General features: G+C 40.1%; 2 protein-coding genes across 2 annotated transcripts; both read left to right on the forward strand.

The window, feature by feature from the left end:
- The first annotated feature begins 430 nt into the window (after positions 1–430).
- Positions 431–4,765, forward strand: plpp5 (phospholipid phosphatase 5). Its single transcript, XM_086076398.1, has 8 exons — positions 431–592; positions 1,231–1,367; positions 1,531–1,639; positions 1,717–1,807; positions 2,295–2,358; positions 2,426–2,550; positions 3,758–3,928; positions 3,991–4,765. Exons 2-8 carry the CDS (start codon positions 1,276–1,278, stop codon positions 4,158–4,160), a joined length of 822 nt encoding a protein of 273 aa, XP_085932524.1. The 5' UTR covers positions 431–592; positions 1,231–1,275; the 3' UTR covers positions 4,161–4,765.
- A 1,588-nt stretch (positions 4,766–6,353) lies between these two features.
- On the forward strand, positions 6,354–12,381 carry cdc45 (CDC45 cell division cycle 45 homolog (S. cerevisiae)). The gene is made up of 18 exons (XM_086076358.1): positions 6,354–6,562; positions 6,650–6,709; positions 7,670–7,762; positions 7,851–7,988; positions 8,074–8,229; positions 8,306–8,364; positions 8,449–8,497; positions 8,567–8,628; positions 8,697–8,747; positions 9,408–9,527; positions 9,634–9,765; positions 9,847–9,945; positions 10,031–10,192; positions 10,392–10,530; positions 10,614–10,697; positions 10,905–11,023; positions 11,576–11,652; positions 12,049–12,381. The coding sequence occupies exons 1-18, from the start codon at positions 6,512–6,514 to the stop codon at positions 12,111–12,113; spliced, it is 1,716 nt and encodes a 571-aa protein (XP_085932484.1). The 5' UTR covers positions 6,354–6,511; the 3' UTR covers positions 12,114–12,381.
- Positions 12,382–15,561: the final 3,180 nt, after the last annotated feature.

The raw sequence follows: 15,561 nt of genomic DNA on the forward strand, positions 1-15,561 counted from the left end.
ATAAAATGAAAGGAGAAAAACTACACTGATCAACACAAATTCATTTGCGATATGTAGAATGAATTATTGAATTTTGAAGACTAAATAAAGTACTACTAAAATTATGAATAAAAGTCAATTTATTTTGTAGTTTTAATCAAGGATTTATAAAGAGATAAACTAAACAACAAATATACTTTACGTGACGTGGCGTGTTTCATCCACGTGTCAAGGTCAACAAATTGAACAAAGTTATTTAAATACAATTTCCGTCTTTCAAAATAAAAACGTTTCCGGATGCCGATACGAACGTACACAACACATTGAGATTTAAGAGCTATGGGGCATTTAACGCAGGGAATAATCACTATTCCACAGACTTTATTTATTTAAATATCAAATTTTCTATGATTATCGAAGCCAAGTCAGACAATTCTTTACTTTTGAAACGCGTAAAACGGATGTGTTTTGTGCAAGCTTAGTGACGCGCTTATTGGCTTCTCTGTATGGAGCATCTTTTGACTCTCAAATGAGTGAAGATGCCTGCGGCCTTTTTCTACATAACCACCGGCATTGTCATCAAAATAGCGAGATAAAAAACGACGTTTTAAAGGTGAGTTGTAAACCGTTGATTGAGATTTTGGTGACAGTCATTTTGTTTGACAGATGCCAGCTAGCTTAGCCACGGCTGCTAGCATCTCGCTTCCATTGGCCAAGACAGACGATGCTAAATGTTGTCATAAGCGTGGCTGGCATATGTCGCTTTTTAAATCCGACTTTCGCTCATGTGATGTGTAATAACGTCGTGGCATGTGTATTTAGACACGGCTACATTGTGGTGGTTAATAGATACCTTGGCAAATACAGTTTAGACACGGGTTTTCCTCAAATGTGTTCAGACTCTGAAACTAGTGATCAATAATGTTGTTTTCGCTTCTTAGTCAATTTACTTATTGCGAAGTCTTGATTCGATGGTTTCAATTTGAACCTTTGTCCTTATGATGCTATGTGAAAAAGTTTGGTTGCACCTACCTGGCATGGGGCCAAACTATTTTTTATGGCAAGTGTTTTAATTAAACTTGTGAGACAAGAGATCCCTGTATATACTTTTTGTCTCATTTTTGTTTGTTGTGGTGTGCTGTGATATTTTCCTCCCTTAAATAAAATCTGTACCTTGGCACAATAAAGGTTGCGAAACATTGCTTAGATGACACATTTTTACTATGGATTGTCCTGTATGTTAACATGTAGCTATTAAGGTGATATAAGCCGGGAGGTGATGTGCTGCATTGACTGATGTCAACACCGAGAGACAAAATGAAGAGGAGATTGCTTCGCGGCTTCCTGTCCGAAGTCTGCATCCGCTTGGCACTCTTTGTGGTTTTCCTGTAAGTAACCCTCTGGATTCATTCTGTAAAGCAGACATATTACTGTACGATGCTTTGCTTTATTGTTTACTGGTGACACAAGACGGATGCGTTCCGTAGTGTGACATGTAACTTGTACGTTGAGTAGCATCTGTATTGAACAAGTTGTGTTTCACTTTCTCAGCGTGACGGAGCAGCTTTCGCCTTTCTACCGCGAGATCCAGCCAGAGGAGATGTGGTTGTATAAATTCCATCGGGTGGAGAGCGATCACGTCCCTACATGGCTTATGTTTGTAAGTCACATGAAAGTTGTATCTTTCCGTCTGACCTGACTTAAATGTGTACTCTGCATCCTTTTTTGCCACACCAGAGCATCGCTGTCTTCACGCCACTAATTGCCATCATGGCCTTCACTGTTTTGCTGAAGCCAGAGCGAGGCGACGCCAAGGAAGCATCACTGGGTGAGAAACGTGCGACTGTCGTCACAATACAGTCGCACCTTGACTAATGACACATTTGGTGACCAAGATTGTAACTCAATTAGTCATTAATATAAAATAGGTCTGAGCATTTAATCAAATTCAAATCGACATCTCAGTGTAGTCGCATTCAATTTTCAAATTGCAAAGGCTGCTATTTAGAATAAACTGCTTAATCAGATGAGTCAACAGCTTCTTGTGTTCTCAAATTGTATTTTTCTGTGACTGTCCCACATGTGAGGAGGCCGTTACAATTTGTTCCATTTTCTTTCACTTCAACACAAGCAGCGCTCTATCCGAAGCTCTCAACACAGCGATATGAAATTTAGCCAGCAATACAAAGCAAAAATCAACCAAGCAAATGCTTATAATTTGAAACTGCTCATCAATTGGAACACTCATAAGTCAAGGTAGCACTGTACCTGTTTAACTCCTCATTTTTTAATCATTGTTTCCTTTTGTAATTTAGCCGTGACTTTGACGCTGGTGCTGAACGGCGTTTTTACCAACGTCATCAAACTTGCCGTCGGCAGGTAAAGCAGTGCAGATGATCATGCTGTTAGCAAACCAGAGCCAAAATAACATTTGCTCCTGCATCAGGCCCAGGCCAGACTTCTTCTACCGCTGTTTCCCCGACGGTCAGATGAACCTGGAGCTACGCTGCAGTGGTGACCCAGACGTGGTCATAGAGGGAAGAAAGAGTTTTCCCAGCGGACACTCTTCATGTAAGACAGAGATTTTAATGTTGTTTCTGCTGTGCGCTCGAAAAACAGTTGGGTCAAAAGTAACCCAATTATGGATCAAAAATGGACCGATCCACTTAATGGGTCAGTTTGACCCAATTTCTGGGTTGTTTTATATAAAGCGATCCAATTTTTGACCCAAAGTTGGGCGTTGCTCTTACTTCGTGTCAAAAATTGGATCATTTTGTATAAAACAACCCATAATGTTGGGTCACATGCTCTACTTGGGTCATTTTGACCCAACTTTGGGTCAAAAATTGGGTCATTTGATATAAAACAACCCAGAACATTAGAGGATGTGACTCCAACATTATGGGTTGTTTTATACAAAATGATCAAATTTTTGACACAAAGTTTGGTCAAATCAACCCGAGTAAGAGGATCTGACCTAACTTTCTGGATTGTTTTATACAAAATGGCCCAATTTTGGACCCAAAGTTGTCAAATTAACCCAGATAGAGGATCTGACCAAACTTTCTGGGTTGTTTTATACAAAATGGCCCTCTTTTTTGGTACAAATCAAAGAAAGTTAGGTCAAATTGACCAAAGTAGAGAATCTGACCCAAGTTTCTGAGTTGTTTTATAGAAAATGACCCAATTTTTGACTCAAAGTTGAGTCTGTCCATTTGTTATCCATAATTGGGTAATTTTTGACCTACAGTAATTTCTGGACGACAAGCCGCTACTTTTTTCACTTTCATTCGACCCTGCGGCTAATACAAAGGTGCGGGTTATCCATCAGATCACAAGGGGGCGCACTATGAAGGAAGCGCAAGAGCGTCAGGCAGAGCAAAACAAACCAAGTGAGCCCAAATACAGTAGGAGAGACAAAATGAGAGCGAGACAATTTGCGTCCTCATTCTGGAAAAGAAAGTAGCGGGAACCCGGTGCGGTAACATTCAAACACCTGCGGCTTACAGTCGGGTGCGGCTAATATGTGTAACAAACTCGAGTATTCCCCAAATTTAGCAAGCGTGGCTTATAGTCGGGTGCGCCTTGTAGTACAGAAATGACTATTAATTGCTTTCAGTGTGGATATTTCAGATCTTAACAATTCATCAAATTTAAATTAACTGCGCATTGTCGTGTCACTTTGAAGTCAACACTATCTTTTTTGTGTGTGTTATCTTAACATGAGAGTGTATTTTTTATTTTTTTTTATTTTTGACCTTGGATATTCTCTTCCCAGTTGCTTTCGCAGGGCTCGGCTTCACAGCCCTTTACATCGGCGGGAAGCTACGATGCTTCAATGCAGCCGGCCAAGGCAGGGCGTGGCGGCTCTGCGCTTTCCTCACCCCTTTGATCGTAGCATTGACCATTGCCCTCTCCAGAACCTGCGACTACAAACACCACTGGCAAGGTCAGTCCGAGGCTTCTGGGCTACCCTCGCGAGTCACTCACATTGCGTTGTCCTGCTTGTAGATGTGCTGGTGGGCTCTTTGCTGGGCCTGGTCTTCGCCTGGCTGTGCTACAGGCAGTACTACCCGGCGCTTCACGACGACAACTGCTACCGCCCTCTGAGTCACCGCGAGCTTGTCCCCGCCGCACAGCAACGCAAGCTGGCCAACTCCAACTACATCCTGCCCATGTAAAGCAGCCGCTCGCACTGGGGTCATTTGTGCTGCCGTTGCATATATCATGACTCCGGGGCTTGGAAATGTCTGTTATGGAAACGGTATTATAGGTAAGTCTGGTTCATGGGGTGTTTACTAAAAAAAAAGACACTTTCAGTTGGAGAGAATAACCGCATTAAAAAGGCCTGTAGGAATTCTTTACCTTTGGTTGCCCAGCGCTGTAACAGAAGATGTTTATCCACATTTTCCCACTCATTGTTTTCACACAGCAACTTGCCATCACCAGCTTTCAGTCATAATTACAGTCATTGTTACGGACTGATAGAGAAAAGTTTGGCCTTTTTTATTGAAAGGTAATCCGTACATGTACTGTAATGATAAAACAGGGTCACTCATGTACTTTGTTTCTTGTACATGACCTGCTGTAATAACCTCAGTTGTGTGTGCGTGTGTGGTTTTTTTTTTAGGGTAGGGGTTGGGGGGAGCAATAGTCATATTTATTCCTTTAGCTGTCACAAACTAGATGGTCCAGCTTCGACTGTTGTCAAAAAGCTGAAACATCAATGCAACCTTGTCAGGTGATGCTGCTCCTGCTGGTCAGGGTTTTATTTCTCTTCCTGGTTTATTCTTGGGGGGATAGGGGGGGGGGGGGGGGCTGTGTTGGTGGTGAGGACAAACGAATCAAGGCAAATCTCTGTTTTTTTTTTTGGGTGAAATCAGCCAAAGTTTTGCAGGGTACAAGCACTTTTGCTGGTCGCTGTGAATCCAGCTCAAATCCGCTGATCACAGAGGCTTTCAGACCAAACTTGGCCAGGATTTTGTGCCTTTTTATTTCCAACATTCTCCTTCCTATTTGTGAAATGTGTGTTGCTTTTCATTCCATTTTTTGTTCTGTAACTTCAGGCTTGGCTGGTTTTGACATCAACAAATGATTACTGAAATGTGATATGATGCTTTTCTTATAGGAAAAACAAAATCTAATTTTTATTTTTTTAAATTCAAACCTCATTTGAGAGTTGAGTTGTCTTAATGGAAAGTTATTTATCATTTATATGTACATTCAGCATTCCATTATAGTAGTGTTTTAATTTGTATTTTATTGTGTACTGTATAAATAAATGTTCCTTGGGGCATGTAAGAGTTTTACTTGAATTTTCAGTGTTTGTTTGCCCAAAATGTGATAGTGTAAAGCACGAGTCCTTTAACTTGCTTAACAAATACAATAGGCACTTAAAATCCTGCATGTTTCTCCATCTATATAGAAAAAGACACTTGTTTCCACATCCCTCTTCTGATTTTGTAAGCAGGATATTAAAATGTAAGCATTCCTGATTTTTTTGTTTTTAATTTGGTTGTTAATGATGTCTCCTGATAGTTTTGTCAAGTACCATTTTTATTTTATTTTTTATGGTCAGGCACATCTTTGTTTTGCCTTGTAAGGGCCATTTAGCAGCCACTTAATGCTGACACACTCTCCTGATTGTATTATGCTGTGATGTCATTTGATCACACTAAATAATGTTTCTACAAAAGTGTCAGTTCACTTGTGTAGTAAATAGCTGTTTAGTTATATGCTAGCAAAAGCAAGTTTTAAAGATGAGATCATTCTTTTTCAACTTTTGGTCAAATATTGTATATGCAATATATGTATACACCGTCACGGCACATTATCCTGTATTAATGTTATATTTTCTGACTGTAATAACATGGTTACTTTCTTCAAATGTGTGTATAGCAACTGCCTATGAAATTTATTTTAGCCCACTTTTTTTACAAAAATGTAGACTGACAGCTTTTAAAATCGCACAAGTCTTTTGATCAGTAATAGCTACATGCGCATCTTCAGAAATTAGACCACGGTGGGAAAACTTGACGTATTTCAGTATGAAACAATAAAAATGTTTTTTAATAAAGAAATTAGGAATTTGGCTCCCGAAAAGTATGTTTACTGTAGTTAATGAAGCTGTAGAATATCAAGCACCACTGTCGTTCATTGTGCTCCGTTCGTAACCTCGAAAAGTTTATGTCGGTAAACCATAAACTTCTCTCCGCTCTTTTTTTTTTTTATATTTTATTTACAGTTTTTTTTTTTACTACGCTTCTTTTCAGCAGCCGTCTCGTTTCCGTATTTTGGTGAGCGTTGCGTCTTGCGTGTTGACGTATGCGCGCGTCCCCTTTCCTGATTGGCTAAGTGTGACGCGGCCATTTGGCGCCACATTTTGCAACAGTGCAGCAGCTGTCTGTCGTCCGATTCTTGACACAAACCCCAGAAAGTCTCTCTTCATGCCGCTTTTGTGACATATGCTCCTCTTTGGCCCGTCGTTTACCTGTCGAGGACTCTACGCCAGCGTCTTTTGTCGTCCTCCAAAATGTTTGTCACGGACATTCGGAAAGAATTTTATGAAGTTGTTGCCAACCAGGTAGGTTGTTGAGCGAATCATAACATTAGCTTGTTCGTTAGCTAACTATCGACTGTTCTTTGTTAACATTGTCGAACTCTTCTTCAGAGAGTTGCGCTCCTGGTGGCGTCAGATATCGATGCTCTTTGCGCCTGTAAAATCCTGCAGGTAAGTTAACTGTTAGTGAAAAATATTAGCAAATGCTATGTGGTTATTTGTTTTAGCGAGTTTACTTCCATCTTAGCAGGCTTTGAATGACGGTCCGGTTAAGTAATCTCATTAATTCTGAGGCAATGGTTCTCAAACTTTTGACACCAAGTAAATACAACTGAACATACTTATAGTAGCGCCCTAATAACCAAGAAACAAAGATTAAAATACTGTAGTACAAGGCGTAAGTGTTCATCATAAAAACGAGTTTGCTTCGTTTCCAACTAGTATAATGTGAATGCACTGAAATATTAAGCAGTGCATGCATGCTACACTTGAATTATGTAAAATAAAGGACTTAAATGATTCCATTAAAAATCTATTACACATAAATTAAACTTGTATCTCAGTTAATGTTCGAAAAAAGGGTTTAAAAAAACTATTAAGCTTAACGTGAAGCACATTTGAACTGTACGTTCTAAGTGAACTACTGGATAAAAGAGTCTTAAAAACGTTGAATCACCTCATTGTGTAATTACATGTATACAATTGCCTCTGTATTTCAGTTTTATGCATTTTATAACTGGATAACAAGGTTACTGTCATAGAGAAAACACATGAGCAACAACTTAGAACCAAGGAAACGTATTTGTGGTTTCACCATAAACAGCATGTCTATGAAAATGAAATGTAAACATTTCTCAGCGTGCATCTTTTCATTTTGGGAACGTGCATTATCTATAGTTTTTTTTTGTCTTTTTGGGAAATAAACGATGTTACGGTGTAAATTATTATGCTCTAAAAACACTAATGTTGGCATTTGTTGTTTTGGCTCCATCTCATGAGCTCAGGAGAGGCTGTTTTAAATGCTAGTTGTCCACAGCACACTTTTTGGTCCCGACTTACCACTTCAGAATCACTGTATCAAATATGAATTGGTCTTTTTTTATTTATTTATTTATTTTTATTCTTCCTCAGGCCTTGTTCCACTGCGACCAGGTTCAGTATACCCTTGTACCAGTGGCCGGATGGCAGGACCTTGGCACTGCCTTCCTTGAACACAAAGACCAAGTATGAAACTCCTTAAGCGATAAATGTGTCAATGACTTGAGAAAGTTTTGTATAGAAGAATTTTTTTCATTATTGGTTGTTGTTGCAGTTTAAATACTTTGTCCTCATCAACTGTGGTGCCAACGTTGACCTCCTTGAGATGCTGCAACCGGACGAGGACTCCATCTTCTTCATTTGCGACACTCACCGGCCTGTTGATGTGGTTAATGTCTACAATGAGACTCAGGTGATGGATAATAATTACTGAAGTCCGACCTTTTTTTTTTCAAGTCACAAAAAGTTCTTATCATTATTTTGTTTGTTCTCTGAAGATAAAACTGCTGATAAAACAAGACGATGATTTGGGCGTGCCTTCCTATGATGAAATATTTCGAGACGATGAGGAGGAGGAGGAGGAGGGAGATGACTCTGGAAATGAAAGCGAACAAAGCTCAGAGCCATCTGGCAAGAGGAGGAGATTTGATGAAGTATGGCATTTTATAAAAAGATGACCAAGTGCGAAGCCAAACTGAAACTGTGCGGTTGATGTGATTTTTAATGCAGGGCGCTGTTGAGAGGAGAATTGAGAGGCAACGTGAGAAGCGGGAGTGGGAAGCACGAAGGTTAGCCATCATTATTAAGTCACTTTTGGACTGCGTTTGTGTCTTGGTGCCGGATATTTGCATTTACGTTTTGTTTAATCACAGGAGGGAAATCTTGTTTGACTACGAGCAGTATGAATACCATGGAACATCTGTGAGTGGACAATGGTGAACTATTTCAGAAAATACTGTACGATATCTTGAATGGTCTTTCCTATGTTAGGCAGCCATGATGTTTTTCGAGCTTGCCTGGGTGTCGACTAAAGACACTAAAGACATGCTCTGGTAAGTTTTTTTTTTTTAACTCATACTTTATACTGTTCAGATATTTAATGTTTGTTATTTTTAATCAGGTGGGCTGTCATCGGGCTGACTGACCAGTGGGTTCACGATAAAGTCACACAGTGAGAAATGATCCTCATTCCTTCATTAACCAGCTACTATAGCATCAGAGGTTGTTTTTTTTTAATATAGTTTATTATATGGTGGCAGAAATGTTAAAGAATACAGGTGCGTCTCAATAAATCTGAATATGATGGAAAACTTAATTTATTTGATTAGTTCAGTATAAAATACAACTCCTATAGATTAATTACACACAATAAAATATTTCATGGTTTTATTTGTTTTTATTGTGTTTATTACGGTTAAATGAAATCCCTAAATTTATCATCTAAAGAAAGTAGCATATTAAATAGAAATGATCAATATTATTTTGTTGTAGAAATTAGACAGTCCTTCTGAAAAAAAATTTCCAATGTGTTTCATGAATGTATAATATGAATTTTACTTTTTGAAGTAAACTACTGAAATAAAAAATCGACATGCGATAGGCAACATATTGGAAGAGAACATGGTCTATGTAACTAAAAAGGGAAAACCAGCATATTAAGCTATACAAAATTAAAGAATTGAAATAATTACACTTTTGGCTTTACATGGCAATATAGACTGCAAATTAGTTGTTTTCAAGCAAAAAAACCCAAACTGAAACAACACTTATGCCCAATTTTGCTATTCGTGTACTGTAGCTGTGCTGTAACATATTCCATTTTGTCTGTTAGTATGAAGTATGTAACCGACATCGCCACCATGCAGCGGCACGTCTCCCGACATAACCATCGAAACGAGGACGAGGACAACTCTCTTTCCATCGACTGCATGAGGATCTCCTTTGAGTACGAGTATCCTTGTCAATCTGAGGGCATCTGGCACGTTGTCCGCGGTATTATATGTCTGTAAGCTTCTTTTTTTTTTTGTGGCACCTACTGCCTTGACTTCCTGCTTCAGCCTGCGTCTGACCCTCTACCAGCACTGGTCTCTGTACGAGAGCATCCGTAATTCATGTTACACCTCTTGCCACTTCAAGCTGTGGACATTAAACGGACAGAAGAAACTGCAGGAGTTCTTAGCTGACATGGGGTAAGACGAGTGCATCATGAAATGCAAATCAGCTTGAAAAGGGAATGTTTGTGTATTGAGGGGGCGGTCTTTTTGTACCAGGCTGCCTCTGAAGCAAGTGCGGCAGAAGTTCACCTCTATGGACATGTCCATCAAAGAGAACTTGCGGGAAGCCATCGAGGAGTCTTCCAATAAATACGGGTGTGGATGCGGTGAACATTGAATCGTTCTGTTGATGTCACTGACTCATCGATGGGATTGCCTGACATTTTTACCCATCTGACAGAATGAAAGACATCCGCATCCAGACATTCGGTGTCCACTTTGGCTTCAAGAACCGTTTCCTGGCCAGCGACATGGTGCACGCGACCACCGCTCTACTCGAGAACACCGAGAAAGACGAGAACGAGACGGACAACTTTATCAAGGCTTTGGAATCTCTTTCAAGGTGTGAAGCCGGACTTTACAAAGAACGTCCGTTACTCTGGTGGTGACGTAACCCTAACTTGTAAAGTCAGAATTACAGTAAATATTTGTATGAAAAAACACATTTAGGCCACCGAATGGGCAATGTAATGTCGACAAATCACTGTAAACTCGACCTTAAGTTTCTTGGGCCACCTCCTGACACCTGCTCTCTTTTTAAGGAGCAAGCTGGAACGTCTACACTCAGGCATGGACCTGGCGAAGAAGAAGCTGATCGCAATCCAGCAGACTGTCGCCAGCTGCATCTGCACCAACCTGATCCTGTCCCAAGGACCGTTCCTTTACTGCTACCTGATGGAGGTGCACGTGGTCCACCTTCATGCGTGTGATTGTTCGCTAGCTTTCACGTGTTGCACAGTTGAATAATCATACTTCTCGCGCAGGGAACCCCCGATGTCAAGCTCTTTTCAAAGCCCATGGCCTTGACTCTGCTTTCCAAGTACCTCCTAAAAGCTTTCATCCAATCAGTGAGTAGTTCATTATTATCCAAGACAAAAACATTTTTATTCATAATAAATAGAAACGTATTTGACTTTTTTTTATTTTTTTATATGAAAGCTAAAGGGTGAATTTCAGAGTGTTTAACTGTACTCTACACATATTTGACTTCAGGGATTCCATTGTGGAGTGTAATGAAATAAAATGTTTTTCCTTATGTTGTGTTTGTTTGCCAGACAAGGAATAAGCGGTGCAGGCTGCTTCCGCTCATCATGGCTGCTCCCAAAGATGTCGAGAAAGGGACCGTCCTCGTCGTGGGAATCCCACCCGAGTCTGAAACGTCTGACAAAAAGAAGTATGTTCCGATTGACTAGTGGGAGCATTTTGTCCATTTTATTAATACTCATAGTTATTGTTTATTCTTGTTTATTATACCCATTTACACAGTTATATTTACTGGTGCTTATATAACTGTTTGGATAAATTGTACTAGTGGTTTGGGGTATTTTTGTTGAGGAAAAACACATCATGTTAGAAAGAAAGTTACTTCAAACCCATTTCTTGGGACTGAATTTGCTTTAATTTGTTTTGTTTTTTTAAAGATACAAGGAAATTCACTATTCTTGTGGTTAAAGTGCTATTGTTGGGCAATATCAAAATGTGCACATTTCTATTGTTACTAATAGTTACTCTTAATTTTTTGAAGGACTCATTTTTAGCAGTATATTTGTATTCTTGAGTGCAATTTGGGCTTCTACCCACTTCTGATGGTGACATTTTAACTCGTTTAGTTACAAAATCCAATGATGACCATTATCTTTGTAAAGGCACTTTTTTTTTTATACGTCTCTTTTAGCTTATGGACTACCAGTTGAGGCTTTATTTCAATTAAAAACTTTGTTCTTAGTTTCTTTGGCAGAGCATTTGAGAAAGCTGCAGAGAGCACCAGCTCCAGAACTCTACATGACCACTTTGACACATCCAGTAAGTGAAAGAATCATTTCCTGCATAGGAGTTAATTTGCGGTTTGGTTGCTAAAGGGTGAGGGGTTAAGGTGTAAAGTCTGTAACCTCTTAGTGGCCACGTGGGGGCAGCATTGTCTTCATTTCAAGTAGAAAACTGACAGTAAATGGCAGCAAAGAGGTGTGAAATATTTCCAGTTTTTTTTTTTTAGCCTTGCAGCTTAATACAAATATGACCGGAATGTTGCTGTATTTTTACAAACATGTTCTATTTTTACGGCTAACAGACTTGTTTTTCTCCCCCAGCAAGTTTTCATACCTTTTGCGGCAAGCCACCGTATAACCGTGTATATTACTCAGTGGCTCATAGAAATATACAAAACCAAGCTGACCACTTGTCAATTTTGTTTCCGTGCAGTTATTGAACTGAAGACAGAAGACCACAGCAAGTTCCTGGACGCGCTCATAACCCTCCTGTCCTGAGGCCTCACTACTCTAAATGAATGTGAGTGCGAAGGAGACGCATTATATGAATGTTGTTCACCTCTTAGAGCAGCACAAGTTTGAGTTTTATATCCATGTTTTTCTTATTTTTTATTTTTTATTTTTTTAGTTATTGATGTTTTTAATCAGGTTCCGTGTATATTGTACAGTAGGTTGTAAATGTGTTGATGTTTTTATGCATGTCTGTGTTTCAGACTTTCATTAATGTTACAGTTTTGACAATTTTAATAAATCAAAAGGTCTTAAGTAACAACGTCACACTTAAATATTTCAGTTAGGTTGTTTCAGCCATGTGCCTCATTCCTTTTAAACACAAACCCTTGATCATCCATCTTGACCAGTGTAGCGATGTCAAATCATGAACGGCAAAATGCTTTCATGAATCTCGTATTTTTGTATCGAGAGAGAGAGAAAGAGTTAGTGAAATGGAATGAACTTCATCAAAGCTGAGCCGAAGGTGAGCGTGCATCTTTGGTGTACACTCGAGCGAGAATGCAGGTCAGGTGTCCTGGTGGTGATTTGCTGTCGGCCCACAGCACCACTTGAAAGATGCATGGGGGAGGAGGGGGAGGAGGGGGGGGGGGTTGACAGTCTCCAGCTGCAAGACTGATAATTGCTTAATGCTCGTCCATATGGTTGAGACGGAGAAAGATCGGTATGGTGACGATCACGAGACACTCAATAACTCGTGAGAGCCGATACTAGATTCTGCATTTACAAAAAATAAATATTTACATTGGATGGTTTGACACTGCCAGAAAAGTATTGGCTAAGGGCACAAACTTACCAAGAAATTACTTCCTGTTGCCTCCCTTAAGCATTAGTCAGGCATCTTCGAATGATAAGTAGTGTCATTTCTTTTCTTAGCTTTATCATACATTCCGATCCCCAGCTTCTCTTTATACCATCATGACAGTTGCGGATGGTCTAATTTTCCTCGTGTGTGAATCGCAAATTGTGGCGCTTAAGATTTTATGATGCACGTGTACTTAATTTTATGGTCAGTGAGTGCGTGTGTCTCGCAGCTCACTCATTGGTCAGCTTTTCCACCGCCGTTTACATGTGTCATGATTCTGTTTACACAAGTGATGTTATCCACTGTAGAACTATTTAACGTTTATCTCCACCAGCATAATTATGTTGAATTACTCATGAATGGATCATTAGTGCCCCCCTCCTTTACTGCCTTGTATCTAATTTTGGTTCTTCCCATTTAGGAAATTTTCGCGTACAACGTTTTGTTAGGGACACTTTATAGAAACCTGCCGAAAATACTTGGGACAGTATGTTACAGTAAAAATTAACCACGTAAAGTGAGTAATCAAAAACGAAAAATAATCGACAAGTTATACAGTAATTCAACATCCAGCTGTTTGGCTCGTCATGTGGCCGTCTGGCCTGTGCCATCAATCACTTTGCGTCTACACCCCCTCCCTCCTCGCGCTCCCCTTTTCCATACACCTCTGCCGATGAGGGGCCGCTGCCCTTTCCGCCACTCCGCATGTGAGGAATGTGGCATGCAGCGCACACACACACACACGCACACACTTGGGGGGGGAATAGACCCTCACAAGGCATGATCATGCAGCCATGTAGTGATCCGGGCAAGCCTCGTAGACTGTCCTGTTGCTTTTAGTGGGAGGGGAGTTTGCTTACCGCGTTTAATACAATGAATACGAAGTTGAATGGAAAACACGCCGCTTTTATTTTGTGAAATGGGGAAGTCTCAAAGGCGCCTTTTGGTGATCCTGACTCGGGCGATAGCTGTAATTGCATTGACTGCAATTCTGCCCTTATCTGAAAATGTGCAGTATTATTCATAGGAACTAAGAATAAAAGGACATACAAATACACTCTTAAAAAAAAGTTGGAACAAAGGTGTCCGATTTGGGTATAATAGCTAACTCAATGCTGGGTTGAAAAGGAACTGAGCCAATGCTGGGTTATTTATACCCAATGTGTACTGGGTTGAGGATTGGACCCAGGAAATTGATTCAAGATTTTTTAACCAACAAGGGTTAATAACTACCCATACTCTGATGAGTTAACACTATCAAGAAGTAGGTTACCAGGTTGTCAGCATGTCTGTTGATTTAAAAAAGAAAACAAAAATTAAAATGTTATTACCAATATTCTCTATGAATAAGAAACAAATCACTCCCATGATACGTTTGGTGCAGTTTTTATACCGGATGCCCCTACCGACATAACCCACCCATTTTCCATGGGTGGGTCATCCACCCTGAGCGCGACTTGAACCCCAACCCATGTGTCCAAAATTACCCACAGAGCCATCCGGCCACCACACCAACATTGTAATTTAATGTTACGTTCAATTTACTTTAACTTCAGTGTTGAGTGCTCAACAAAAATGGCGACAAGCTTCAGCTCTTCACCAAAATCTGTTGGTTTCAAATGATTAACCTAATTTTGGGTCAAATGAACCCAATCTGCTTAAAATCCTTTCTCAACGAGTGGATTAGGAAAATAACCCGACATTTTTTTGTGTACGAATTTATAACTCAAGACAGTCTTGTACTATAACATTTGCCTTTCTCATTAGACGCACTTCCTATAAAGGCAAAGCTTAATTGGATCAACACTGCTGTCAGCTTCATGTCAACCTGTCAGCCCCCCACCCCCCCCCCCCCCAAATGCCCTTTTGTGAACTTTAACCCCTCGGACCCTCTCACCGTTGTCGTGTCATTCCTTGAAATGAGCTATTGTCTACTTTAAGCCGCAATAAATCTGTGCTGACTGCGCAGTCTTACATTTGGTACAGATGGATGCAAAGACGGGCTGGGATATTCCGGATGTATAGTGAGATACAACGATAAGATTTGTAGAACAGATTAGTAAGTAGAATTTATGCACTAATGTCCTCCCACCACCTGGTTAATAGCAAAGGCAAGTTTTATGTGTGTGTGTTTTTTTTTTTTTTCGACGCTAATCCAAAAAAGCGCAGCCGCCTGTGCTAACATCCTTGACGAGCATCGGCGATGTTGGCATGGTGAGCTGCCGCGGCAATTTATGTTGAAACAATTTGTGCCGAGCGTGCCAAATTGGCAATTCTACAGGATCCGAGCCAGATCTCAGACAGGCCGCCTCTTCATCTCAGCAGGCAGCTGCCATTCAAGTGTGTGTTTACGTGTGTGTGTGCGCGCTTGCACCTGTGCTTCTGATGACTCTGCTATAGGCACGAGAAAGGAGTTCACTCCCCTCACATTTGAACTCTCCACTCTCAGTTTTTGGAGATTAAACAGTCCGTATGTCAGCCTGTTGAAGGAAACTTGTGCAAATTTGTCCTGTTTTTTAAATATTGCCCCTGAATATTGTAGCATTTACTTTATAAATATTAGGACAAACTAAGATTATGGTTGAATTTATGTCTGCCTGTTCTTGCTTTAGGTATGTTTATTGCATGCGT

The sequence above is a fragment of the Leptonotus elevatus genome, chromosome 5, assembly GCF_054856555.1.
Source record: "Leptonotus elevatus isolate MCC_2025b chromosome 5, RoL_Lele_1.0, whole genome shotgun sequence".
Classification (NCBI taxonomy): Eukaryota; Metazoa; Chordata; class Actinopteri; order Syngnathiformes; family Syngnathidae; genus Leptonotus; species Leptonotus elevatus.

What these genes read in the sequence shown, in the direction of transcription:
- plpp5 (XM_086076398.1), top strand. Translation starts at nt 1,276, where the DNA reads ATGTCAACACCGAGAGACAAAATGAAGAGGAGATTGCTTCGCGGCTTC. An exon ending in TCCCTACATGGCTTATGTTT is followed by an intron (nt 1,640 to 1,716) that starts GTAAGTCACATG and finishes TTGCCACACCAG; the next exon opens with AGCATCGCTGTCTTCACGCC. An exon ending in TCCCAGCGGACACTCTTCAT is followed by an intron (nt 2,551 to 3,757) that starts GTAAGACAGAGA and finishes TTCTCTTCCCAG; the next exon opens with TTGCTTTCGCAGGGCTCGGC.
- cdc45 (XM_086076358.1), top strand. Translation starts at nt 6,512, where the DNA reads ATGTTTGTCACGGACATTCGGAAAGAATTTTATGAAGTTGTTGCCAAC. An exon ending in CGGGAGTGGGAAGCACGAAG is followed by an intron (nt 8,365 to 8,448) that starts GTTAGCCATCAT and finishes GTTTAATCACAG; the next exon opens with GAGGGAAATCTTGTTTGACT. An exon ending in ATGAATACCATGGAACATCT is followed by an intron (nt 8,498 to 8,566) that starts GTGAGTGGACAA and finishes TTCCTATGTTAG; the next exon opens with GCAGCCATGATGTTTTTCGA.